General features: G+C 34.1%; 3 protein-coding genes across 5 annotated transcripts in view; 2 read left to right on the top strand and 1 right to left on the bottom strand.

Annotated features, from left to right (window-relative positions):
* Positions 1 to 5693: 5693 nt before the first annotated feature.
* LOC128180209 (cytochrome P450 26C1-like) lies at positions 5694 to 10965 on the top strand. Its single transcript, XM_052848129.1, has 9 exons — positions 5694 to 5957; positions 6194 to 6395; positions 7283 to 7780; positions 7894 to 8063; positions 8187 to 8316; positions 8423 to 8623; positions 10053 to 10145; positions 10418 to 10538; positions 10841 to 10965. The coding sequence occupies exons 1-9, from the start codon at positions 5842 to 5844 to the stop codon at positions 10963 to 10965; spliced, it is 1656 nt and encodes a 551-aa protein (XP_052704089.1). The 5' UTR covers positions 5694 to 5841.
* A 6350-nt stretch (positions 10966 to 17315) lies between these two features.
* On the top strand, positions 17316 to 19884 carry LOC128180208 (RING finger protein 145-like). The gene is made up of 2 exons (XM_052848128.1): positions 17316 to 17572; positions 18807 to 19884. The coding sequence occupies exons 1-2, from the start codon at positions 17476 to 17478 to the stop codon at positions 19796 to 19798; spliced, it is 1089 nt and encodes a 362-aa protein (XP_052704088.1). The 5' UTR covers positions 17316 to 17475; the 3' UTR covers positions 19799 to 19884.
* A 1101-nt stretch (positions 19885 to 20985) lies between these two features.
* LOC128180207 (myosin regulatory light chain A, smooth adductor muscle-like) overlaps positions 20986 to 22852 on the bottom strand; it is a 7369-nt gene continuing 5502 nt past the window's right edge. For all 3 annotated transcript variants that reach the window (XM_052848125.1, XM_052848126.1, XM_052848127.1), the window contains 4 exons: positions 22807 to 22852; positions 22508 to 22586; positions 22326 to 22374; positions 20986 to 22181 (listed from right to left, as the gene is read on the bottom strand). The exon at positions 22807 to 22852 is cut by the window's right edge and continues 56 nt beyond it. In XM_052848125.1, coding sequence (XP_052704085.1) covers positions 22083 to 22181; positions 22326 to 22374; positions 22508 to 22586; positions 22807 to 22852 — 273 coding nt within the window. In that variant the 3' untranslated portion in view covers positions 20986 to 22082. The remainder of the gene's footprint in view (positions 22182 to 22325; positions 22375 to 22507; positions 22587 to 22806) is intronic.

Below are 22852 nucleotides of genomic sequence, written 5' to 3'. Positions count from 1 at the left end.
CAATCGCCTAACGCCTACCCATTCATTCCTTATTACAACGTTCTATAACTTTTTCTCTGATGTAAACATCCGGGGGTTTGGTACTCTCATTCCTATATTATTCGCAGTCAAAACATGGCGAGTTGACATGGGGAATCTTACGATAATTATTTCGATTAAAACTAATAAGACTAATAAAAACTAACAATGTAATTATCGATCGATTTAACGAAATCGTTTCGATAAACACTCTGATTAACATTTTAAAAAAAAGGAGTTTGGTTTTATGACCTGTACGAATTGTTTTCAGCGGGAGTTACTTTCAGTGTGAATTTTACACTATTTTTTAAACCTATAACGCGGAATCAAAATTTCCGGAAAAATCAAAATTTAAACCCCGATATCTCTGCAATGCATCATCCGATTTTAAAACGGATTTCAGTTTTGAGTTAAGCTTAATAAAAGCTCCTTTGTTGCTTTCTGATTAATATCAAATTATTGGCCAGGAAAGAGTAATTATAAAAAGACTTAGTAGCCCTTCTGTCCCCTAATTTGAGGGGTCAGCCCCTTTTTCTTGATATCAAATAAAAGGTCTCGCTAATATAAACATATTTTGTTCTACAAGTGTTCAGAAATTGTTAACCGTTCTCCAGATATCTGTAGAAATGTGTTTTAGGGGCCGACCCTTTAACCCCCTACCGGGGCCACTAACAACAAAATTTTTGGTATCGTATTGTTAAGAACATTATTTTGAACAACTTTTGTTCTACATTGCTTTACAAAATAGTTCTCCTTTTTCAGATATTAATGATCAGAGTTTTTAGTTCTGGCCCCTTTAAACCCCTAATTACGTAATATATGACTTAGGTATGGTACTGTATAGTTGAACAGCTGTGCATTGAACATTTTTGCTTCTATAATTAATGACAAAATATTGTACAGTAAAGAGTTATTGTAAAAAAAACATTAGAGCCCTCTCGGCCCCTAATTTGAGGGGTCAGACCCTTTTTCTTGACATCAAATTAAAGGTCTTATAAATATAAACATATTTTGTTTAACAAGTGTTCACAAAATGTTTACCGTTCTTGAGATATCAGTACAAATGTGTTTTAGGGGCCGACCCTTTAACTCCTAAATGGGGTCATAAACAAAAACATTTAAGGTAGCATATTGTACAGAACAATATTTTGAACAACTTTTGTTCTGCATTGCTTTTCAAAATATTTCTCCTTTTTCAGATATGAATGATCAAAGTTTTGAACTTTTGGCCCCTTGAAACCCCTAATTACGTAATATATGACTTAAGCATGGTACTGTATAGATAAACAGCTGTACAATGAACATTTTTTCTTCTATATTTGATAACAAATTATTGTTCAGTAAAAAGTTATTGCAAATAGACTTTGGAGCCCTTTTGGCCCCTAATTTGAGGGGTCAGCGCCTTTTTCTTGATATCAAATAAAAGCCCGTGCAAATTAAAACAACTTTTGCATTACATGCTTTAACAAAATATTTATACGTCAAAAGATATTACAAAAATAGGGGAACATTTTGTGAAAAAATTTGGTGCTAATTTTCAGGTTCAGGCGAGCTTCTAGGCCTTGCGCATTTTTCACAATTGGAAGCATGGAGGGAAATCTACGGACATTCATCTACATTCCCTGCAAATTTCAAGCTTCTATCATGATTAGTTTCAGAGGAGATGCGTGGACAAAATGACCCTTAAAAATTTACAAAATCGTCTATATTTGAAACCGGAAGTGACGTCACCATTTGAAATTTTAATAATCTGTAGCGACATTGATTCTTTATAACTTTGGAGAATTTGGTGTAAATCGGTTGAATAGTTTCTGAGAAATAACGCTCCAAAAAAGTCAGAAAAAGAAAAAAAAGTATAATAATAAAGAAAAAGAAACCGTAGAATAACAAGAGGGTCTTCCGTTGGAAACGGAAGACCCTAATTAGCGAAAAGATTCAATATAATGTTTAAAATGTGTTTACTTTCAACTTATATGCAATATATTGTTAAGGCGGTTTAAAGTGTTTCGATAAAATACAAACATACAAAAATATATTTTGTAGCCAATAACAATCGTAGACTTTTAAAAATTTGTTTTTTGAGGACACTTTGTAAACAAATTCTTCCCTCGTTGTGTAAATCCATCCATCTTAACTTTTGTGTCTCAAGACATTTTTAGATGTTTTTTTTATGTTTGATCTGAACGAATGAATACCACACCACTAATAAATTCTTAGATCGATTACTTACGATGTATAAACATTAGATCAATTCATACATCAATGATTTGCTAAATAATTAAACACAACATAGATACGGTGGATTTAAACAAAAAACAACAAAATTTGTCCGTATAAAAATCATCACTTGCATAGAGGGGAAAGAATTTAGACCCTTAATCAATGTACGATATGAATGTGATTGTAATAAGGGGCATGCAAACTTTATAGGATATCGTATGTATTTAGTTTCGTTTCATCAATCTGACGTATTGTATACTGCCAAAGTTCCCTTTTTATGGGTTATTTTCACGAACAAAGACTGCGTTCCTCTTCAATCTTTTCAATAGGGGAAAACCACAAAACGCTGTCCAGGTGTGGTCAAGAAGTTGACCTGTGTGCCTGGTCAGCCACGCCGTGTCATAACAAGCTCTGTAGGGGGTCACACGTTCTATAGCGACCCCTCGCTCCCTCCCAAAACCGTAGCAGAAGTTTCACCTCATCCTAACCTGGCGACCGATGAATGAATCCCACGTTCCATTCATAAAAATATTTGGCCTGAGAGACTCCGAATCCCTGACCACGCGATGACCAATCCGGGCAGACTATTTGTGTAATTGGTCAGGCTAAGAGAGGGTCCCCCGGGGCGGTGGGCCGTATAAAAGAAGTAAGGTTGACCTCTATATGTGATTTGTGAAGAAAGAGAAAAAAAAGATGTGTGGGTTTTTTTCGTGTCATTACGTAAATGTAACCCCACTTTCACCTCTTGTGTGTATTTAAATATCTATCTATGTATTCCAATCTTATGTTGTACCCAACGTCAACAAATTATTTTCGGCCCCGTGAAAACCCTTAATGAAGTTGTTTACCTTAAACTACGCTCGTAAACAAGAGTATTTACGAAAATTCTCACCAGTTCTCCTTATGTAATTAGATGAATTACCTATTGTGGGAATTGTAGATATTAGAGGGCATGACCTTTTGCACTGTATAAGTTATCTGTTAAACAGTGGACTTTAAACTGTAGTAGCATTAGATTATACTTAATTTTATAAATAGAAAAAAAATACCCTAATAAATTCTTTTATCAGATTTATGAATTGAGCCCAAGTTCTTAAATTTAATAGGTAATCGTTTCAAGCATATTTAAAGAAATTTGCGCTCTCTCTCTCTCTCTCTCTCTCTCTCTCTCTCTCTCTCTCTCTCTCTCTCTCTCTCTCTCTCTCTCTCTCTCTCTCCTCAAATGATGCGAAATTCTGCTACCTTAATAATTTTAGTAGGAGAAAATTTTAAATACACGTTATATTTTTCAAGTTGAGTTTTTGTTCCTGTATGATAATTTTGAATTCTTTTAGTAACACTATCACCAATAAAGGTATAAATTTCCATACTAATGAATTCTCTTTCAATGGATATTAGGCGGCTTAAAAATTGAAATTTCTGCATCGATATACAAGTGTTTTGCACAAAGAAATTATCGTGAATAAAAAGTATGTACGTGGTGATCAAATACTATAAAGCCCAAAACGCTTTATAATAGACTTGATCACCCCGACCGCATTTGATCGCCTCATAATATTCAAATAATGATTTCTTATTATGTATATCATTTCGTTTAATTATGCAAACCTCGCTTGAGCCCACAATACTTGTAATGTATTGGACTATATGTTACAAGTGTTATCACAGACATAGACAATGGGAAGTCAAATCTTAAAATTCTGTTCATTTGTAATTCTTAAAAGACGTTCTACTACATGTACTCATTGTATAATAAAGTTAATTATTTGAAATGACAATTTTTATATGCAGTTTTTGTTTTGTTTCATTTTTATTAAGGTCAGATGCGACCTATCTTCCATTTTTCTATTTTTTCCTATCTCCACAATGTGAAGATTTCCACCTCGTAATTTCATAATTATATTTTTATGAAATATGGTTCTTTTTTCCATTAGATATAATGTGTTCACAATTGAAAATGTATAGTATGACTTTACTTATAAGCATTCAAATGCATTTTGCGTGCTATTTTACGGAAAATTTGAAATATTCTAGCTCCGAAACGAGCCTGGTAATGTACTCTGAATTTTTGGTAATTAACAGGTTTTAATGTTAATAAATAAGGAATAAAATATCAAGGAAAATTATATAAAATTGAGGAACGTCTCGTGTGTCCTTAAACATTGTATGCTTTTTGTGTGTTGGACAAATATAAAAGTTGGTCTGAGACTATTTACAAACCTTCGAGAAAAAGTAGGTGTGAAGAAATTTTGTGTCAATGATCAGGATGACAGCGGCTCCATGCCATTTTGACATATACATGTAAGTGCCCAAAAAATTATTTCTGCTAACATTTTTCCCTCATATAAAACGGTCTATGTAGATAAAGTATACTTATTTCTCCTTTATCTATTTTGGGCAGGTCATGTGTTGGTGTGTCCCTTATATTATTGTTTCTGACCATCGAAGGACCTTCTCCTCAAACAGTGAGTATACATGACCTATATACTGAGTGTTTATCTGTGTGCGCCAGGTGGACTTTCGAGCGTTTATAACTGACCCTTCCACCGGAGTCCATGTGACCTCGCATTACGCAAAACCTTCCGGTGACAATTGAGGTCAGAAAACAAATTTATATCACTATCAGAGAGAAATTAAATTTCTTTATCATAATCATTTTAGTTTTCATTTAAAATTAAATTCTGCTGACTCTGAATTTTTTCCTTGCTTTTTTTTCATAAATATATTTTATTTTACAATCACATGCAGTACCTTTTTCCTTTCAATCAGTTTTCTTTCCCTTCAATTTATTTAACTTCCAAAAGAAAATTATCTTAAAATTAGAAATAAACTAATTTCAATTTTAAAGATTTCTTAGGCCAGAAAGCCTGAAATGACCCCGTAACATAAAAGCAAAGAGCCCCAAGGCGCTATTTTTCATTCCTTGTTATCAGATTTATCAGTTTCACTCGTGTCCGAAATATTTGGCGGGAAAATCACAGATATCAATGAAAAATCGGCCGTCCCCAGCGTAAGGTCACGGGGTCACTTAGCGCTGGACCGAACCCCATCACTCGTGGTCAAGGGGCCAAACAAAGGTCGATTTCCTAGGTATTAGGAGAGAAAAAACATGGGCTCGATGTCTATCTTCATTTTTATCATATTTAATGAATCATTATTCCTTATTTCTCAACTCATTTATTTGATATAACAATATTTTTTTTATTTTTTCTAAAACTTAAAAACTCGATAATCAACTCAAAATTTACACACACACGAGTCTATAGTTTTAAATTTCTTAAATAAACAAAATCATTACAATTTTTTTTTAAACATTATAATGTAAACTTTAGAAGAAAATTTTGATTCACTAAAAAAGAGCTAATAAATCTTGCTAGTGGGTACGAAAATCGCACAAATTACAATAGAGCCAGGAATGCGGAATGAGGAAGCCCACCCCTGCGGCCTCTACGGTGATTGTTTGTGACCGAGGTCTGCGCTCAACTGTTGTTACGTGGTGCTGATTGTTAAAAAGAGCCAACTGGTCGGTCAATTGGACACTTGTATATAAACGCCTTAGCACTCTGTTAGTGCCAGAGCTGGTATCCTTCACCTGAGCAAGTCATGGGGACGACCGAGTGGCGCTGGCTCAACACAAGTACTGGCCCTGATGTCCTGTGCCCCTCCAACGCAAGCTGTCAAGTTCTTTTTCTGAAAGATGCTAAATCAGCTGAATTACAGTGAGTGTGATTTTTTCAGAAAAATAAAAAAATATATATTATTGACGGTTATTTTATTAAAAAAAATTAATTCAATTTTTATCCATTTTTTTAGTCTAATTTTTTTCTTTAGATTGTTCTGATTTTACTTTCAAAGGTTAAATTTGATTGTATATTTTATGAATGAAAAAGAAAATGTTGTGTTTAGCTGTTTTGATTTTAATATTTCTATAATTTTTTTTCTTCATTTGTTTCAGATACGTATCTTTGTATCTGCTATTTAGGCGCCTGACGTACATTGTATACCCATCAATCATATCATGGCTTCTCGTCCTGCTTTGTTGCAAATTCTGGAAATCCTACGTTTGTTTAAATAAAGACTCCTCCTCTCAAAGACCCTTACCCCCGGGGGACCTAGGCTTGCCATTCATTGGAGAAACTTTATCGTTTTTATTCCTTGTAAGTACAATTTTCTTGAACCTGTATGTGTGAAGGCCACTAGTATTTGCATTGGTCGTTCTTACGTAATGTGCTTATGTTTTCTTTAAAGACATTTAAAGGATTAGGAAATTTCTTTTTATCCATACAGAGCATGACCCGATTTAAATTCCGACAGGGGTAAAGGTACAAAACATCACAAGGCAAATATTGTCTTCCAGTAATGAGGTCATTATTCAAATTGCGTAATAAACCATTCCCCTGTTTGAAGTTCGATTAAATTATTGAAAGATTTGAAACGAAAATTCAAAATTCATGAATGATTTGATATGCTGATTTATTTACAAAGTAAGGTTTTTCTTTAAAAAATAATCAAAAACCCCCCGATTAAACTTTATGATTGTATTTCAAGACTAATCAATCGATACGAGGAGTATTTGCTTTAATTTCACCAACTACATTGAAATTTTATCTGGAATAAATACGAGTAAGTAGTAATTATGTAGAGTAAATACAATTTCCCTCAGTTCGGGATAAAAGTTACATAACGCGCCCCAAATAGCTAAGGACACTGATAGGTACTAAAATCGATGCCCTATATCTATACGAGAGTATCAGCAACTCTCGCAATAGACTTAACTTATGAAATACCATTACAATTCTCTTACAAGATAACGATGAAAATTCTATAAATTACACCCCTCTCTCTCTCTCTCTCTCTCTCTCTCTCTCTCTCTCTCGTAAGTAGTTCAGTAAGAAAATATTTACTCATCTCTCTATCCTTCTTGCTCTCGTAAGTAGGTAAGATAAGTAGTACGTCAAGTAATTTCTTGATACTATAATACCTTATCAAATGAAATACACTCTTAGGCTAATATCTCAGCGATTCGTGTTTTTGTTAATTTCAGGGGAGGAAATTTTTTGACAGAAGACGCGAGCAATATGGCAGTGTGTTCAAAACGCATATTCTCGGCAAGCCAACGGTCCGAATCATCGGAGCCGAAAACGCCCGAAAGATCTTGATGAACGAAAATTCCCTGGTGGAGTCTCAATGGCCGAGGAGCATTCAGATGTTGTTGGGAGAAGGGAGTCTGACGCTAGCGGCGGGGAAGGTGCACACCATCAGGAAGAGAGCCATCTTGAGAGCCTTCACCTACGACGCTTTGAGCGGTTACGCTGTTTTGACGCAAGAAATCATCAGAAAATATATCAACAAATGGTGTTCACAGAGAAACGTAATGGGCTACAAGGAGTTCCGGAGTCTAGCATTCGAGCTGTCTTGTCGGGTCCTACTTGGGTTTGAAATGAACAAAGACGAACACGGTCGTCTGCTGGATGCGTTTGAAACATTCATGTCAAGCCTCTTCAGCATTCCAATACGAATCCCCGGTCTCGGGTTAGATAAGGTTAGTATATATATGTACTTGTGATTTATAATGATATTTTTTAAAGCAAAGCTTGAACAGTTCATGATTTCAGTTGACATATTCATAGAGGTATTTTCATACTTTCGTTGCAGGGAATGAAGGCCAGAGAAACCATGTTGAAAAAGATCAAAGCAATCATATTACAAAAGCAGAATGGACGTTCTAGCGCCGGGTCAACGGACGCATTGAGTCTGATGATGGGAATTGAAGGCAAAGAGAAGTTAGAGATGGAAGAAGCAAAAGACGTAGCTCTGGAGCTAATGTTCGCCGGCCACGAGACAACGTCAAGCGCCGCGAGCACGTTGATCCTCAACATAGCCAGAAATCCCGAAGTCCTTTTCAAGATCACGGAAGAATTAGCTTCAAACGGGTTGCTAGACGACAGAGGATCTGTGCTGGATCTCGGACGAATCAACAAGTTAAAATACGTAAGGAATGTAGTCAAAGAAGCGCTGCGAATTTCGCCTCCGATTGGAGGAGGCTACAGAAAGGCACTCCATACCTTTGAGATAGAGGTAAGCATATTATTGTGAAATAAGGGAAAAAAATTCTTCTAGAGCTTGTCAACAACTTTTGCATAGTTTTGAAAAATGTTATAATACGTTTGTTCTTGATTTCCAGGGTTATCAAATACCGAGAGGGTGGAGTATTGTGTACAGCATTCGAGATTCTCACGAGACCAGTCCTGTCGTTGACAAACCGGAAGTCTTTAATCCTGAAAGGTGGTCAGGTGTTCAAATCGATGACCGAGAGCATTACTTTCCGTTTGGGGGAGGAAAGAAGGGCTGTGCAGGGAGAGAATTTGCGATGCTTATGTTAAAGGTTTTCGTCATAGAAATTTGCCGAAGTTCTTGCTGGGAAGTTCCAAATCTAAATCCCAAAATAAAATTCCTTCCTGTTCCACACCCTGCTGACAATTTACCTATGGTTTTTCAGAAATTGGAAGGAAATCGGTTAAGAGCCTCGACATTGTAACATAAAGACCATGACCAATCAAAGTCTTTTAGACTCTTAACGACAGAGTTTCCTGATATTTGCAGTTCTGAAATACTCATTGTTATAGATATATGTATTTTTTTTTTTACATGAGAATGGGGAATTTTAGGGGGGCATGAAATCCATGAATGTTCTGCATGAACTACCTCAGACTGAATTTTTGTACTTAGAAATTTTAGTTTTATTGTAAGTTATTACGTGAAGTGTGTGTTACCGGTTTTAACATTTATGCTCAGGTTCGTCTAATGCAATATTTATTCACGTGTTTGTTTTGAATAGAACGAATAAATACAACTTGCTAATAAGTGAAAGTTACGATTGTTGTCTATCCAAAATTATTAGATAGAAAGTAGTGATGGGCAATACCGGGAATGAATCAAGTTTCAAGGAACAGAGCTCAAATTCACTCTGTAATATCTTTTTAGCGTTATCGACCTCTGTCGCTAATTTTATATGTCCGATTTGTTAGTTTTCAATATGAGTAAAATTCATTCTTGTTTTAAAGAAAAGGTTCATAGTTGCGATATATAGGACCTTCTGATCTTTGAACCACGTAAGTTCTCTATTTTTGTCGTCATGATTTCCACCGCTATAAATGATAACTATTTTAACAGAACAATGATGACCTTAATAAACTAGATTCTAGATTCTCTTCTAAAATCAAAGTTATAAACATGTTTTGATTAAATGAACAAATAACAGAATATTTTGAAGAAAATGGAATATTTTGTGAATAAATGCCGAAACGCATGCATGCTTTTTTATGATATTCAGCATACAGCTTGATTTCTAATCCAGTTCAAAAATAGAACAATACGACATTAATCGCATTCTTTAAATGATGGAATTATGTTTGGATAAGCAATATTTTAAAGGTTAAGAGTTTACGTGTCTTATTCAAACCGTTCGTAAGATCTTTAATGGAAATAAAAACTTAAATCCTAAGATGGCCCAGAGAGAAAAAAATACGGCCTTGAACTACACAAGACAGGTATTCAGGTAAAAGTTGTTGATGAGGAATGTTTCAAGTGTTTGGGTGGGTCGGGGCGGAGGGTGCCAGAATAAGAATCATCACCACCTTCATTAACACTTGATCTCAACTCCATGTACGTGTTTGATTAATATTCAAATTATGCAAAGGTTTTGGAAGAAAAAATTCAAAGGCGATAAAAAAGAGATGGGTGAAATCATGATTGGACGGAGAGAGGAATGGTGCGGTTTTCACTGCTCACTGTTCTGGGGCCCTTGAACAAAGGACAGGAAGAGACATGAATACCCAGGGATGACCAGCCTGTCTCTTGGGGGAGGACCGGCCATTGTAATGTCCGGAGCAAAGCCAAGTCAAAAGGTCAAAATTATCCCAACCTACATAAAAACGTCCGCCGCACTTGTTCACATCAAAAACAACAGATTTTGTTATTCTCATTACAACTTCAAGTTATAACAATATATCGCTAATTTGCGATTTTATCCAAATTGACAAAACAAAACAAAAACAAAAAAACATGAATAAAGAAAGATGTATGTGTATTGCCAACCATCAAAAACAATGACAGCGTTTGTTTCGCAAGTGGTGAACGAGGGGTCACGGTCCTATTTTTATACATTCTCTGTTGACAGGGGTCAAAGGATCTCACCTCATCGTTACGCATTCGTAACAAAAAAAAAATCGCCAAAACAGGGTCAGCTTCAATAATCCGTATCGAGGTGACCCCGTTTGGTGAAAGGTTCCACGTGCTAGGTCAATATCGACCCCGACAATAAAGTAATTAAAGTACCTGCTTGTTAAGAATTGCCATTGCCATTAAGCACAATTAAAATTATCAACCGCAAAAAAAGGGAAGAAAAATCTAAGCCATTACGAGAAAGCATTTTCGTTTGAAACAAAATGATTATCAACAAACTTCAATATATTTTGAATACGTTAATATTTTACGTACAGTGGAAAGTTTTAATTAAAATTATTTGAATTGTAATACACACATTTCACTTAATGCACCGACTGAATCTGATGTCGTAAAGAGGGCTTCTATCTGTTTCCAGCACCGGTCATGACCCTTATTGGTTACACCTGTCATGAAGAAAAGTGGGACAGCTCGGGTTTTGGTAACCTTCATCAGGCACTAAAATATGAGGACGAGGCTGCATTTTGCATAACTTTTGACTAAAAATGGGGTGGGGGGGGTGGTCAATTCCATCAATCTGATTAAAATCTATAGTGGTATTAAGAAGAAATGAATAAATATATGTTAGGAAAATAAGATGAAGCAAGACTGTATGTCACACAGATACAGGATAAGATCACAAGGCATATATATAGCTCACTATTTGTATAAAACTTGTCAAAGATTTTCCTACATATTATTCTTTTTTAAAACAAAGCTCGCTTTAACAGCTAGATTTTAAAATATACAATGTCAGGGTTAGTCTAATTCAGTGAATCATATTTAATAGCATAGTATAGAAATATAGCATAGTATTGAAAAAAAAATATACATACAAGTATATAACTGCATATGGATTGAACAGCAGACAAAAATAGCCTATATTTATAGTTCGCTCCATCAGTTTTAATTTTCTTGTATATTTTTGAAAAAAGTTTTCAATATACATGTATTTCTGACAGCTTAATTCCTCTGTATACACAAATTCTCAAAATATACTCGAGAGACGTATGCCCAGTCTCATCGGAAAGGCCCTGAAACAGAATCGATTACCATTGTTTACAAGTATATATGATGTATATATATATACGTTGTTTGAATTCTTAAAGTACATACCCTATTTCATATTTTAATTAATTTAACATTTTAATATTATGGTACAAAATAAATATATACAAATCGTCAAATCCCCCTACAAAACAAAACAAAAAGCAATTTTCATCAATTTTATCAATACTTTTTCTTCATTACATCTATTCATCGGCGCGTTAGAACTAACAATGACACCTTTCTACCGTTTGTTATAATTAAATTCACCATCATCGCTCAGTACACGTATAATCTATACAAGTATGAATGAGGTGATAGTACGATGCAGGCTTCTGGTATAATACCATTTATTAATATTTTCATGCAATACTCAAATACGAGACTTATGAGAAATGGTAAACGACATTATTGTTAAACCGCTTAAAAGTTCCATAAGCTAGTATAATTTTCATTTTACTATTTGCGTAAAATTGTGATGTTGCTCAATCGAAGAGAGACAACTCGATAGAATCCAAGATCGCCGAGGATCATGGTTCTGCACGTGCAGTCGCGGTCCTTGGTAAAACCAGAGATATAAATAACATTTATTATGTTATGTATGTTATTATGTTATTTATGTCTATGGTAAAACCATTGAAGTTTATAGGAACCACCATAGTATCTACAGCTTCTTGTGTGAAATAAATACATGGTACATGGTTAATGAGATTGTGTCAAATGGCTACTTAAATTAATAGTGGAAACTTAAAATTTCAAGACTTAATGATAATGATAAAAGACTGAGAGTTGGCATTGTCAGCTGCGAAATCACCTTAATTATTAGTTTGTCATCATGACATAAAAAAAAAGTTCAATAAGACTATATGGTATAGACTGATTTACAATGTCAATTTTATGTCCTACAAGGAAAACCTCTTCTTATGTTATGAAAAGAAATCTGTAATTTTCTCAACTTTTCATGTTAATTCTAAGTTAACCCTCCGAAGAAATTCATTTTATATTGAAGGTGCAAACCGGTTCGGGTAAGCATTGTAAATATTATTGATCATGCTCATTCTATTTGTACTTCTTTTACTTTTACTGGTATTTCAAGTTTTTCATTTTTGCTTGGTTTAGTTAGGTATTCCACCTAGTATAAATTTTAAAAATATTTTGTTCAACCTTTTATGGAATCCGAAGCTTGTCCAACAGAGCGGGTGTTTGGGAGCGCTCGCCAAATTTCCCATATATACATGTACCTGCAACACAGAGTTTGGCGAGTGCTCACTCTGCTGAACAAGCCTCCGGATGGGGCCGGGAAGTTTGCTATCCTGTTCCATACACAATCCACAGCCATTGTTCTGTATACCCAATTATCAAATGTGTGCAAAACGGGAACACACCGTTCCATACCATTGTCTTATTTTATCTGTGCTGTTGATGAGAAGACATATCGGTTGCGAAATGTTAAAAAATTAACATTATTTCATTGTTTTCAACGTTTTCAATCAATTTATTTATCTGGGTGAACGCTTATAGAACTTTTGTTAAGTGTTTAAAATGGACATTGCTACCTTAGGCTATACACCATCTTTGACAATTATTTTTGGAGGTGCGTCCGAATCAAAAGAAAAAAAGAAATTAAAATGACCTCTTAAAGTGATAAATTGTTTTAAATTTGACTCGAAATGAATTATGAAGTTAAGCTTGATTTGATATTGGATATAATAACAAGTCCCCGATAATTATAAATAGATCAAGTTATTTTGCAATAGCCAAAAATTGAAAAATTGGCGGCATCCTTTGATGTTAGTATTATATACCGAATGCCGATGGAATAGCGTTTTTATTAATAAGATTCTTGGGGTGTATCTTTGTTGATTGCAGCATGGAATTCAATTATTTTAGTGATGTCGTACATATTATCATGATATGCAATTAACTGGGAGGATTTTGCATGCATGTTGATGCTATCAAGTGTATTTTCTTTCTGATCATCCATTGATCTTGATTATATTTTTGTAATTGTTATCCTTCACTGTATGCCAGTATCTCAGTTTTTTTTTTACATGGAGAAAATTTCCAGAGATATTTTTTCTCATGCACATACGTGCACAATACATATTATACATGTATCTGCCCGGCCTGTCTCTTCTTCATTTACCGCTAATATCCATTTAGTTGTATTTTGTATTTGATTTGAATATATCTTATTTAATAAATAAACATGACTGAATTTGTTGTGTTCTTCTAAGATTCCCGCCCGGTTCATTATACAAACATGATCTCGATGAATTAACTCTAAGCCCAGTAAAAATTCCTGCAGCCTCTATACCTGTACCTTTCCAAGCACAAAAGCAAAACAAATTTTTATAAAGGAATTTCTATCTATGACATGTTTCAATGATCTAAGTATATATTCAGCCGCTTACAGGCATTTTCATGTATATTTGTTATTATCATCCCAGATTAATTTATTTCAATCTCAAAACCACATCGTCCTCTGGTTCTCATTACATTAGAATTAGGTTTGTTACAGATTTTCGTTCACCAATTTTTTTTCTCTCAGTTTTATTCAGAAACTTCACAATATAAACTTGCTAACCAATGTCCAGTAGTTTCAATACTTTCATTATTATTATTTTAAGAGACCAATTAAAGATTTATCCAGAAAATACATTCAGAAATAAGCTTATCATTTATTTTTTACTTGACATAAATTAATTGCAAAAGAATATCGCGTAATACCTGTTCTTCTGTTGACTGTGCACAGTTTTTGATACTGTTTAGAAGAGTCTTTGGTACAAATTATTTTAAAGTGTCAATGGGGAACATTTAATTACAAAAAAGATTTGATTTTCATTTAAACATATTTTTTTTGGAATACTTTAGGTATACAAATTGAAATCAAATATAAATGGGAACAACGCTTCTGGTGAATGTTGGGTTTCGACAAGGGGACAATCTATCATCTTTTTTTTCGCATATGAAACTATATATCTAACTAAACAGGGAATCGGTAGTATAGAGATTTTATATAAAATCGACGCCTATCTAATTCATTCTTTAGACTTTATCTAAAAGTTGTCTTAAGATGAATTTGCTTGCTACTATACTATACTATTTGTATACAGATGTTAAAATACTCAATCCGCTACCTCGAGTTATTTACAAAATACATGCATCAATTAAATACAATGTACATGTAAATTATACTGCAAAACGTGTTAACTCCATGATTATGTCCACAAAACTAAAATTGTCATATTTTCGATGGAACAGCTCTTTAAGTATTTATGATCTCAGATTTTTGGCTAGATTCATTTTAGAGAGTCATTGCATGGATATGAAAGATGATGTTTTGAAACTGTTGATATGACGTGTATGCCAGTGATTATTGAAATATAATTATGAAATATGATTATGAATAGTATTATGCATTTAAAGGTATTCCCAATATTTGCTGTATTGGTGCACATAAATGGTCTATACACACGCTTCTTCAATCCCATTTATTATCCATGCAAGAACCAACGCCCCTCATGTTATGTACAATTTTTTTTGCTTTACATTAAAACTACAAGGATAAATTATCTTGTAAAATTTTTAAGTAAGCCACCACCTTCATTTCAACCATCAATTTCTCAGATTATTTGAATCCATGTGTTTATATTACATAATAAATAAAAGGAAAAAATATGTAAAAAGTTACGTATGTCGTTTTCCAACTTGACATTTCGATCTTGATTGGTGCTATGGAATCCTGCCAATGCATGGTTATCAACATGCAATCATTATTGCACAATTTACTCTAAAGAAATATTTTCTGTGTAAAAATGTTATCCTATCTAGACAAACTCTGAAAAAAATCATTATATTCTGAGAGATATCATTGTTTTTAGCCCTTATATCAAGGTGGTAATACTATATATTAAGGTTTTTCAGTAACTTTATGGTTGTTTTATTATACTAGTATTTTACACACAGCTAGTTAGTCTTAGTTAAAACAGAATTTTTTAAGTTTGAATTTTAAAATCGACAATTTTTCTAAAATAATATTTTGAGATAAATTGCTATCTTAAATGTACATGACTGAGTGTTTTCTTAACATCATATGAATAAAATACATTTCTCTGTCGAATTCACCCATATTGGGTAAAACGCGGTAGTTTTAATGTGTTTTTAATTTTTCAACCTGAAAAGCAACATTAAGGTATATCTCAATCCTCACGTTTTGATTTCTTTGCACAGATGATCATTACATTTAAAATGAATACAATTTTATTTATTTAATCATCACAGAAAGATTATTATTTTACATATAATAACACAACATTCATAAAGAAAATCCATCTGAATTCAAGAAACAAACAAGTTTTCGGGGGAACTTTTATTGTGCAGAAGGTTTGGTTTTTTTTAGACAAAAATGACAGAAAAATGCAATTTTATGAATTTTCAATATACTTTTCTTTTTATTCAACTTTATTCGATATTCACATTTTTAACATTTGATTATTTTATAGGTTCTGTGTGACATGAACAAGATTAAATCTTGAAAGAGTGATAAACGTCTAGCATAAACTAATCAAAATATATAGAAAATGTCTGAATTTTTTTATTATGTCAGAATGATACTGAATACACATCACGGCAAACTGGATTTATCTAATAAATTCTTGATATTCAAAAAGTTTTTATTTCAAATCAATTTGTAACTGTTTAAGAAATTGTCTATTTTAAGTGCAAAAAGGTCATACAAAAACTAATGTAGCTTCGTACTTTGTTTTCGTAATCCCTCTATTCAGTGTGACCATTGTGCATAATTAAAAACAATATTCGAAAAAAAAAAGTTTGCTTAATCAAAAATTCTGACAACAATTAAACCCTAATCAGACTAAAATTGCATTTTAGGTGCAAAAAGGTCAAATTAAATGGGCCATAATTAAGAGGGATGAACACTGACACCCCCCCCCCCCCCCCCCTTATTATCTTTGCATTTTGTAAGTATGTTTTGTCTACAGATTTCAGTGATATACTTCTCAAGAAATTCTTGATACAACAACATTGAGGGGTGGGATACCTTATCACCAAACCTTCATTATACATAAAAGGTGATCAATATGTTTTATTTTAATTCTCCTTTTTATTGAATTAGTAAACAGAATTGTTACAACGTTATAAATATCCAACAGAAGGTATGTTAACTCAACCAGTGTAACACATTTCATGTGCACCTGGTTTGAAAGGAAGATTTATACTCCACCAGATGTTATACGTCCATGAATTGGATTAAAAGTTCGACACAAATCAAACTTTTCTGGAATAGAATTTTAAAAAAAATAAAAAGGTCAACAACCTTTTTTTTTTCGAAACAATGGCAAGGTATGTTCACCATTGTTTGGACAAGTTGTAATAAAGAATATACTATCCGCTCTTCTCTATTAATTTTTTGACTTTAGGTGCATGCTGGAGGTTGTGGTATAACAAACAAAAGTAGGTCCCTTTGACGACGGACACCTACTTATCAGATTTTTATAAAAAAAAAAAATTACTTAACTCTTTATTGAAAAGATTAACATATGAAGATGGTAAAATCGCGACAATAAAACCATGATAATTATAAAATGCATAAACTTAAAATGAAAAAATGTAACTAAATTAGAAAGTACATGTATTAGACATAGTACTACAATGTACCATTACTCGGAATATATATAGAAATAGTTACAATAATTGGAAAGTGTAAAAATTCGCTCAACTTCTATATCCTCCCCGGGCTGACCTAATTTCGGCCATCGGTCGATAACCCCGATCTTTTTTCGTCGACTCTGTGGACTATTTACCTTTAATTCCCCCTTTCGTTAACGCTGACCAGACGGCTTTATATAATGACCGGTCACGTGATGTCTGAAAAATCTGTAAACGGCCAGAACAGGAACTGAAGAGGTCCGACAAACCTATCCATGAGAGAACCGACCGATTCCGATGGAAAGAAGATTCCTGCTAGACAAAATATCCCGGTTTGTCTCGCGGAATGTCTCTTCAACGCAGATGGTCTCTCTCCACCATTGGACGGAGATCGGTGAGTGTGCTTAGGGCAATCTGTGGCTAGACCCGGCCGAACTTTAAAGAATATAGATTTTAAATTGTCTATAGTGGTGTTTATTTTCTTGCTGAGAATGTATGGGGAAGTGACGTAGACTTGTAAGTTCGTTTAATAAATGAGGGTGTCATGTTGTTGTCAGGGTTTGTATATGTACATATGTACATATGTGCGGATTAAAATGCTGACTCGACATTTTCCGGTGAACAACTCCAACCAGTAACGATGATCATTAAGATACATTGTATGAGAGAGAGAGAGAGAGAGAGAGAGAGAGAGAGAGAGATGTACACTTACTTGACATATAATAAGATTGTCTCTACAATTTAATTCTCTTTTGTGTGTATTTTAGAACTTTGTAATTAGAAATCATACATTCAAGTATTTATTAAATAAAGCCATCTTTGTTTGATGATAGAAATGTTTGAAATTATAAAATAAATTTTCTGGTATTTTTTAATTGATTTAATGAAAAGAAATTATAATGTACTTACATGCAAGATGTCATTGTTTATAAACACCATGCTGGAATTTTTTTTCAGTACCAAGGTTGCATTTGCGCATCTGTCCAACTTAAAGGTTTTGTTCGAATCCTATTATTGATTGTGCAATAAATTGTGCAATAATGACTGCATGTTGATAACCATTGAATTTATATTGAAAGAAATACTTTTTAATTCCAATAGAAAATTCTATATGTCTTAGAGAAAAAATATTTAATTTCATAGAAAATTCTTTTATACAGGTAAAGATAACACCTGATGGTTATACTTTCTTTTTGCAATGGGTTTTTTGGAAAACGCACCTAAGACGGGTGCAAAAATGCCACCGTGGTTACCTGCTGATTTCTAAATATTCGGCAAAGTGTTAATTTTAATTCAAATTTTACCCATTTTTTATAATCAAATTGTTAAGTCCATCCATTTGTCATAAAACTTTATACGCTGTTTTAGCTTAAACTAAATCTGCCATTGATTTCATACGTAAATATTAAGCCCATAGCGCATACATTATATATGATATATCGGATAGATTCATTCGGATCACGCTCGCCCTTTTCCGTAACCGATAAAAATTTGCGGTGACGGAAATGGCCGAGTAGTTACGATTGGGATAGATTGTGTTGATCTGTCTTATTGAATGATACAATGTACCAGTATTTGAAAGAAGCCAATATACATTGTATATGTATTCCTACGTCTTTCTTACACAGGTTACAACGCCGCCTTTTGGACCATCGTGCTGTTGTCTGCCACCGACTTCGTCCGACTGGTCCTGTGCTCGCTGTGTGTGGCGTTGTCGGCCGCGCTCATCCTCGTGATTCTACTAACGATTTTCAACAAATCGGAACTCAACATTAGTGAATACATATTTTTCGCCTTCTGGGGAATATTTTCATATTTTACAAATTGTTCGATACGCATGCCCACTTCAGAGGATGTGACGTATGGCTCTCAAATATTTTCACCGGAAGCTGGTTCTCTTCGCTATTTTGCCATATCCTTAATCATAGCAAGTGAAAAAGACTGTGGATATTTTGCAGTATGGTTATTATCTGTTATGGCTGCATCTGTTTTACTGAATTATCTCCATATTCAGATGCATTCAACCCAACTGGAAGGAATTCCGAATGAATACAGTGCAGGAGCGCTGTCTAAAGTATTGTCATGTTCTCTTTTGTTTCTGGTCCTCATTACCTCTTATATCCACTGCTCCTCAAAACCATTCTTCATCATTATTTTGTTAATGACATTTTTTCGGATAAATATTGTGATAAAATTGGTCGAAAAGAAAATCAAACACCAAGATAACTATGACTTGTGTGGTAGAATGGAAGTTTTCTACTTTATATTGTCATTTTGTTGCGTAGGGGCTTACATATATATTGTCAAATTTACGCACCTGCATTTGTTTTCAGTACAGGTTTTATTTCTTTCCATTGAAACCGTGTTTTACCTTTATACAATTTTGAGACAATTGTGGATTTTAAGAAGCGATCGACACAATTTTTGGAAAAACACGACAGCCATTCCAAAGTCTAAAAGGGGCGAACAATGTCCAGTGTGCTTGGCAGACATCTGGACAGGAAGGGTGACGTCATGTGGTCACGTGTTCCACTCTGGATGTCTCGCTCGTTGCCTTAACCAGTCGTCTGTCTGCCCTATGTGCAGAAGTAACATTGGTGCCATCACGAAAAGTCGCTAAAACTAGCCTCAAATTATCTGTATGTGCCATGTTAGTTTGACACTGCAATATATATTTGTATTAAAATTGTTATAAGTTGATGAAAATCTGTTGTTCACTTGTGTTATATATGTTTATATATGGCTTCAAAACAAGAATTTTTTTTACCTTTTGATGAAAAAACATTATATTGTAATACACATTTAAAATATTTTTGACCATTCCATCTGATAGTCGGAACAGTAGGATGCCTTTTTTTTTTTTTTTTTTTTTTTTAGAATTTCCCCCCGAGCCATGATCTTGTTTACTTCATTACAATCCCCACTACGGTGCTCCGAGAAGTTCGCAGCGTGCTTCAAGGTCAAACTTTTCTAAACGATTGCTTTTGCCGATGCAGACCATTGCACATCTTCAAGCAGATGTTAAGCTCACTGCTGAAGTTTTAGAAAAACGGTTCATATTCGATCGAACAATAATTCACATTCTTTGACTTTAAACAAAATAATTGAGGATAAAGTACCAATTAATCAATATAATATTGCAATATTATTACCTATGCCTTTTTTTAAATTAAAGTGGCCGGTTTCTAAATGTTTCATTACGCTAGTTATGACATTTCAGAAAATATGAGTGAAGTTCTTAGTCAGATAATGTGGTTTCTACTTTTGGTAGATGCAGATTGGACGAGAACCTAGTAAGTTGCAAGAACTTGTGTTCGAACCCTTTGTATATTATATATACAATAAAATATGTTCAAACAAATGCAGATACTTCATGTGATAATCACCTTATGTTATTACTGAGCCTCATTCGAATGCATTTGCTTATCAAACAGTTAAGTACATCCCAACTGAATTTTTAATTCCTTTTGAAGAAATTAAAACGATGTACGTGTATTTGTAGCCAAAGGGGACGAATCCAAGTAGGTATATATAGGAATTATATAATAGTATACTCCTTGAGATAACAGACGGATAACCACGTGATCTGTTACTTGTAAAATTGCAAAACGTGATTCTCTTTTTTTAAGCATTACATAATGAAAACACCTTCATAAACCATTTAGTTTTTCGTTTCCACTAAACTTTCATCTTTGTTAATTTTGTAACACTAGTCAAATAGATCGGATGTTCTTGAGTGCACCAAATACATGTATCCCAAAATGCAACTCTGCTTGCAAGAGGAAACATTACAAGAAGACAAAGAGGTTGACTCTGTGCACAGAGGTTTATTCGTACAATAATTGGTTACATTGGGAACAATCCACCCAGGTAGTTAGCATAAACGGTAGCCATGCCAACATATCACATAAGACAGCGTCCCCATAGGGCGAGTTCAGAAACCTCGACAATTATTGTCCCTAGTTCATCAACTGAGCCCTAGAGGGCGTAGCGGGGCTGGCATGACTTCCGCTGTAGATCAAGTACTTGTCTACAAACTGGCCAGAGGTTGTCGGTCACGCGCTAAGTCAATAAATATTCATCTGGAGTAACAATTATAAATAAATGAATACTTAAATAAATTTTTAAAAACTTTGTTCCAATGTGAATGAATATACGACAGGTCATATTAACGAAAGAAATAAATACAATCACTTTCATAAATCACATAACACAGGGAGCAAACACAGCCTCCGCATATATAAACCTCCCACCCAACAAAACACATACAGTGCAGAAGTATATTTATCTATTATTAGATTACTCTAGATCTTTGGTACTAATGGGATATGCTAACACTGTATGAGAAACGAATACAAATGACAGGTGTTCTAAATTTGGCAGTAGTAGTACAGGCTGCCACGGATCAAATATCAAACGATTCATCCCAAGCCAACAGAAAAGACGGAGGCGAGATACTTATCAGATGTCACTCTCTATATACATGCAACAATCAAGATGGTTTCCGAAATGCACAACTAGCCGCCTCCTAGCAACAGACACGCTCTGCTGAAGATGGGGAGTGCTTCCTATAACTAGAGCCCGGGGAGCAGCGCCAGCAAGTGTGTCTTACATAATAATGGAATGGTAGTGCTCTTTGGCTTGAGAAAAACCGTAATTTTTAAAACAGATTTTAAAGAAAGGAAGAAAATAAAATATAAATAAATACAAAAAAAAATTCCACCCCTTTGTTTCAAAATGAGTCTTCAACTGCTGTCCATTGGTATAAATAATTTATTGTCCTTTCTTGACACGCTGACACGTGATCTTAAAAGTCGTATACGTCACATTCACGGAGATTAAAGTTCGTTAATTCTTTTTGAGGGGTGATGGATGAGTTGAGTCGACTAAAAGTTCGAATGTTATTATGCCTCCTCTGAGCTGCTACCCTTGATGATGCCTACAAACTTTTCGTAATCTAACTTTCCTCCTTCAATGGGGGCTTCTTTGAATGTCTGTCTCATCTGTATCAGAAAAACAAATTCAAGTGATTAGTAATAGAGAAATGCGCTCATGCATTTTAAGAAGTTGAAATTGGCGTTTTCATCAATAGTTGAGGATTTATCTTTTTTATAGAGTGGTTATCAAAAATTATAACATAACATTACCTCATCTTTTGTGAAGTTGTCTCCCATGTTTTCTAATAAGTCCTTGATGCTGAAAATAATTAAAAGAGTTAGTCAAATGGTGTTCCATAGAATTCATTATACCGTAATGTCATTCAAAACTACGTACTCTGCGAAGCATTCATTAACTCTCGTACCATCATTTACAAGCTTGGTACACTTACTATTCTTCTGGAATTTTGCCCTTTCCGTCTTTGTCAAACATGGCAAAAGCATTCCTTAAGGATTCCTCAGGGTCGGTACCTGTTGATGGACAGAAAGAAAGCAGCTTTAGTAACGAGTTTGGCATGCATGGTTTCATACAATGAAGTTTATAGCTGATAGTATCTCATTCAAAAGTTGTTTTATTACAGGAAACAGTTATTGGTATTTGAAATTTATGAAAATTTATGAAAAATTAAGTCTACAATGTATAACTATTACTTAATCACCGATTGATTGATTGATTGATTGATTGACTTACCGCCGAGTTTGTCGCTGAAGAGGGAGAGGAACATGGTGAAGTTGAG

Source organism: Crassostrea angulata, chromosome 4 (assembly GCF_025612915.1).
Source record: "Crassostrea angulata isolate pt1a10 chromosome 4, ASM2561291v2, whole genome shotgun sequence".
In the NCBI taxonomy this organism is placed as follows: domain Eukaryota; kingdom Metazoa; phylum Mollusca; class Bivalvia; order Ostreida; family Ostreidae; genus Magallana; species Magallana angulata.
The sequence above is the reverse complement of the archived record's forward strand: the minus strand, read 5'-3'. Positions and strand labels throughout refer to the sequence as shown.

Bases quoted from the DNA above. Each gene is read 5' to 3' on its own strand.
- LOC128180209 (XM_052848129.1), top strand. From the start codon at position 5,842: ATGGGGACGACCGAGTGGCGCTGGCTCAACACAAGTACTGGCCCTGAT. The intron at 6,396-7,282 runs GTAAGTACAATT...TGTTAATTTCAG, and splicing joins CTTTATCGTTTTTATTCCTT to GGGAGGAAATTTTTTGACAG. The intron at 10,146-10,417 runs GTCAAAATTATC...CTCTGTTGACAG, and splicing joins GAGCAAAGCCAAGTCAAAAG to GGGTCAAAGGATCTCACCTC.
- LOC128180208 (XM_052848128.1), top strand. From the start codon at position 17,476: ATGGAAAGAAGATTCCTGCTAGACAAAATATCCCGGTTTGTCTCGCGG. The intron at 17,573-18,806 runs GTGAGTGTGCTT...TTTCTTACACAG, and splicing joins CCACCATTGGACGGAGATCG to GTTACAACGCCGCCTTTTGG.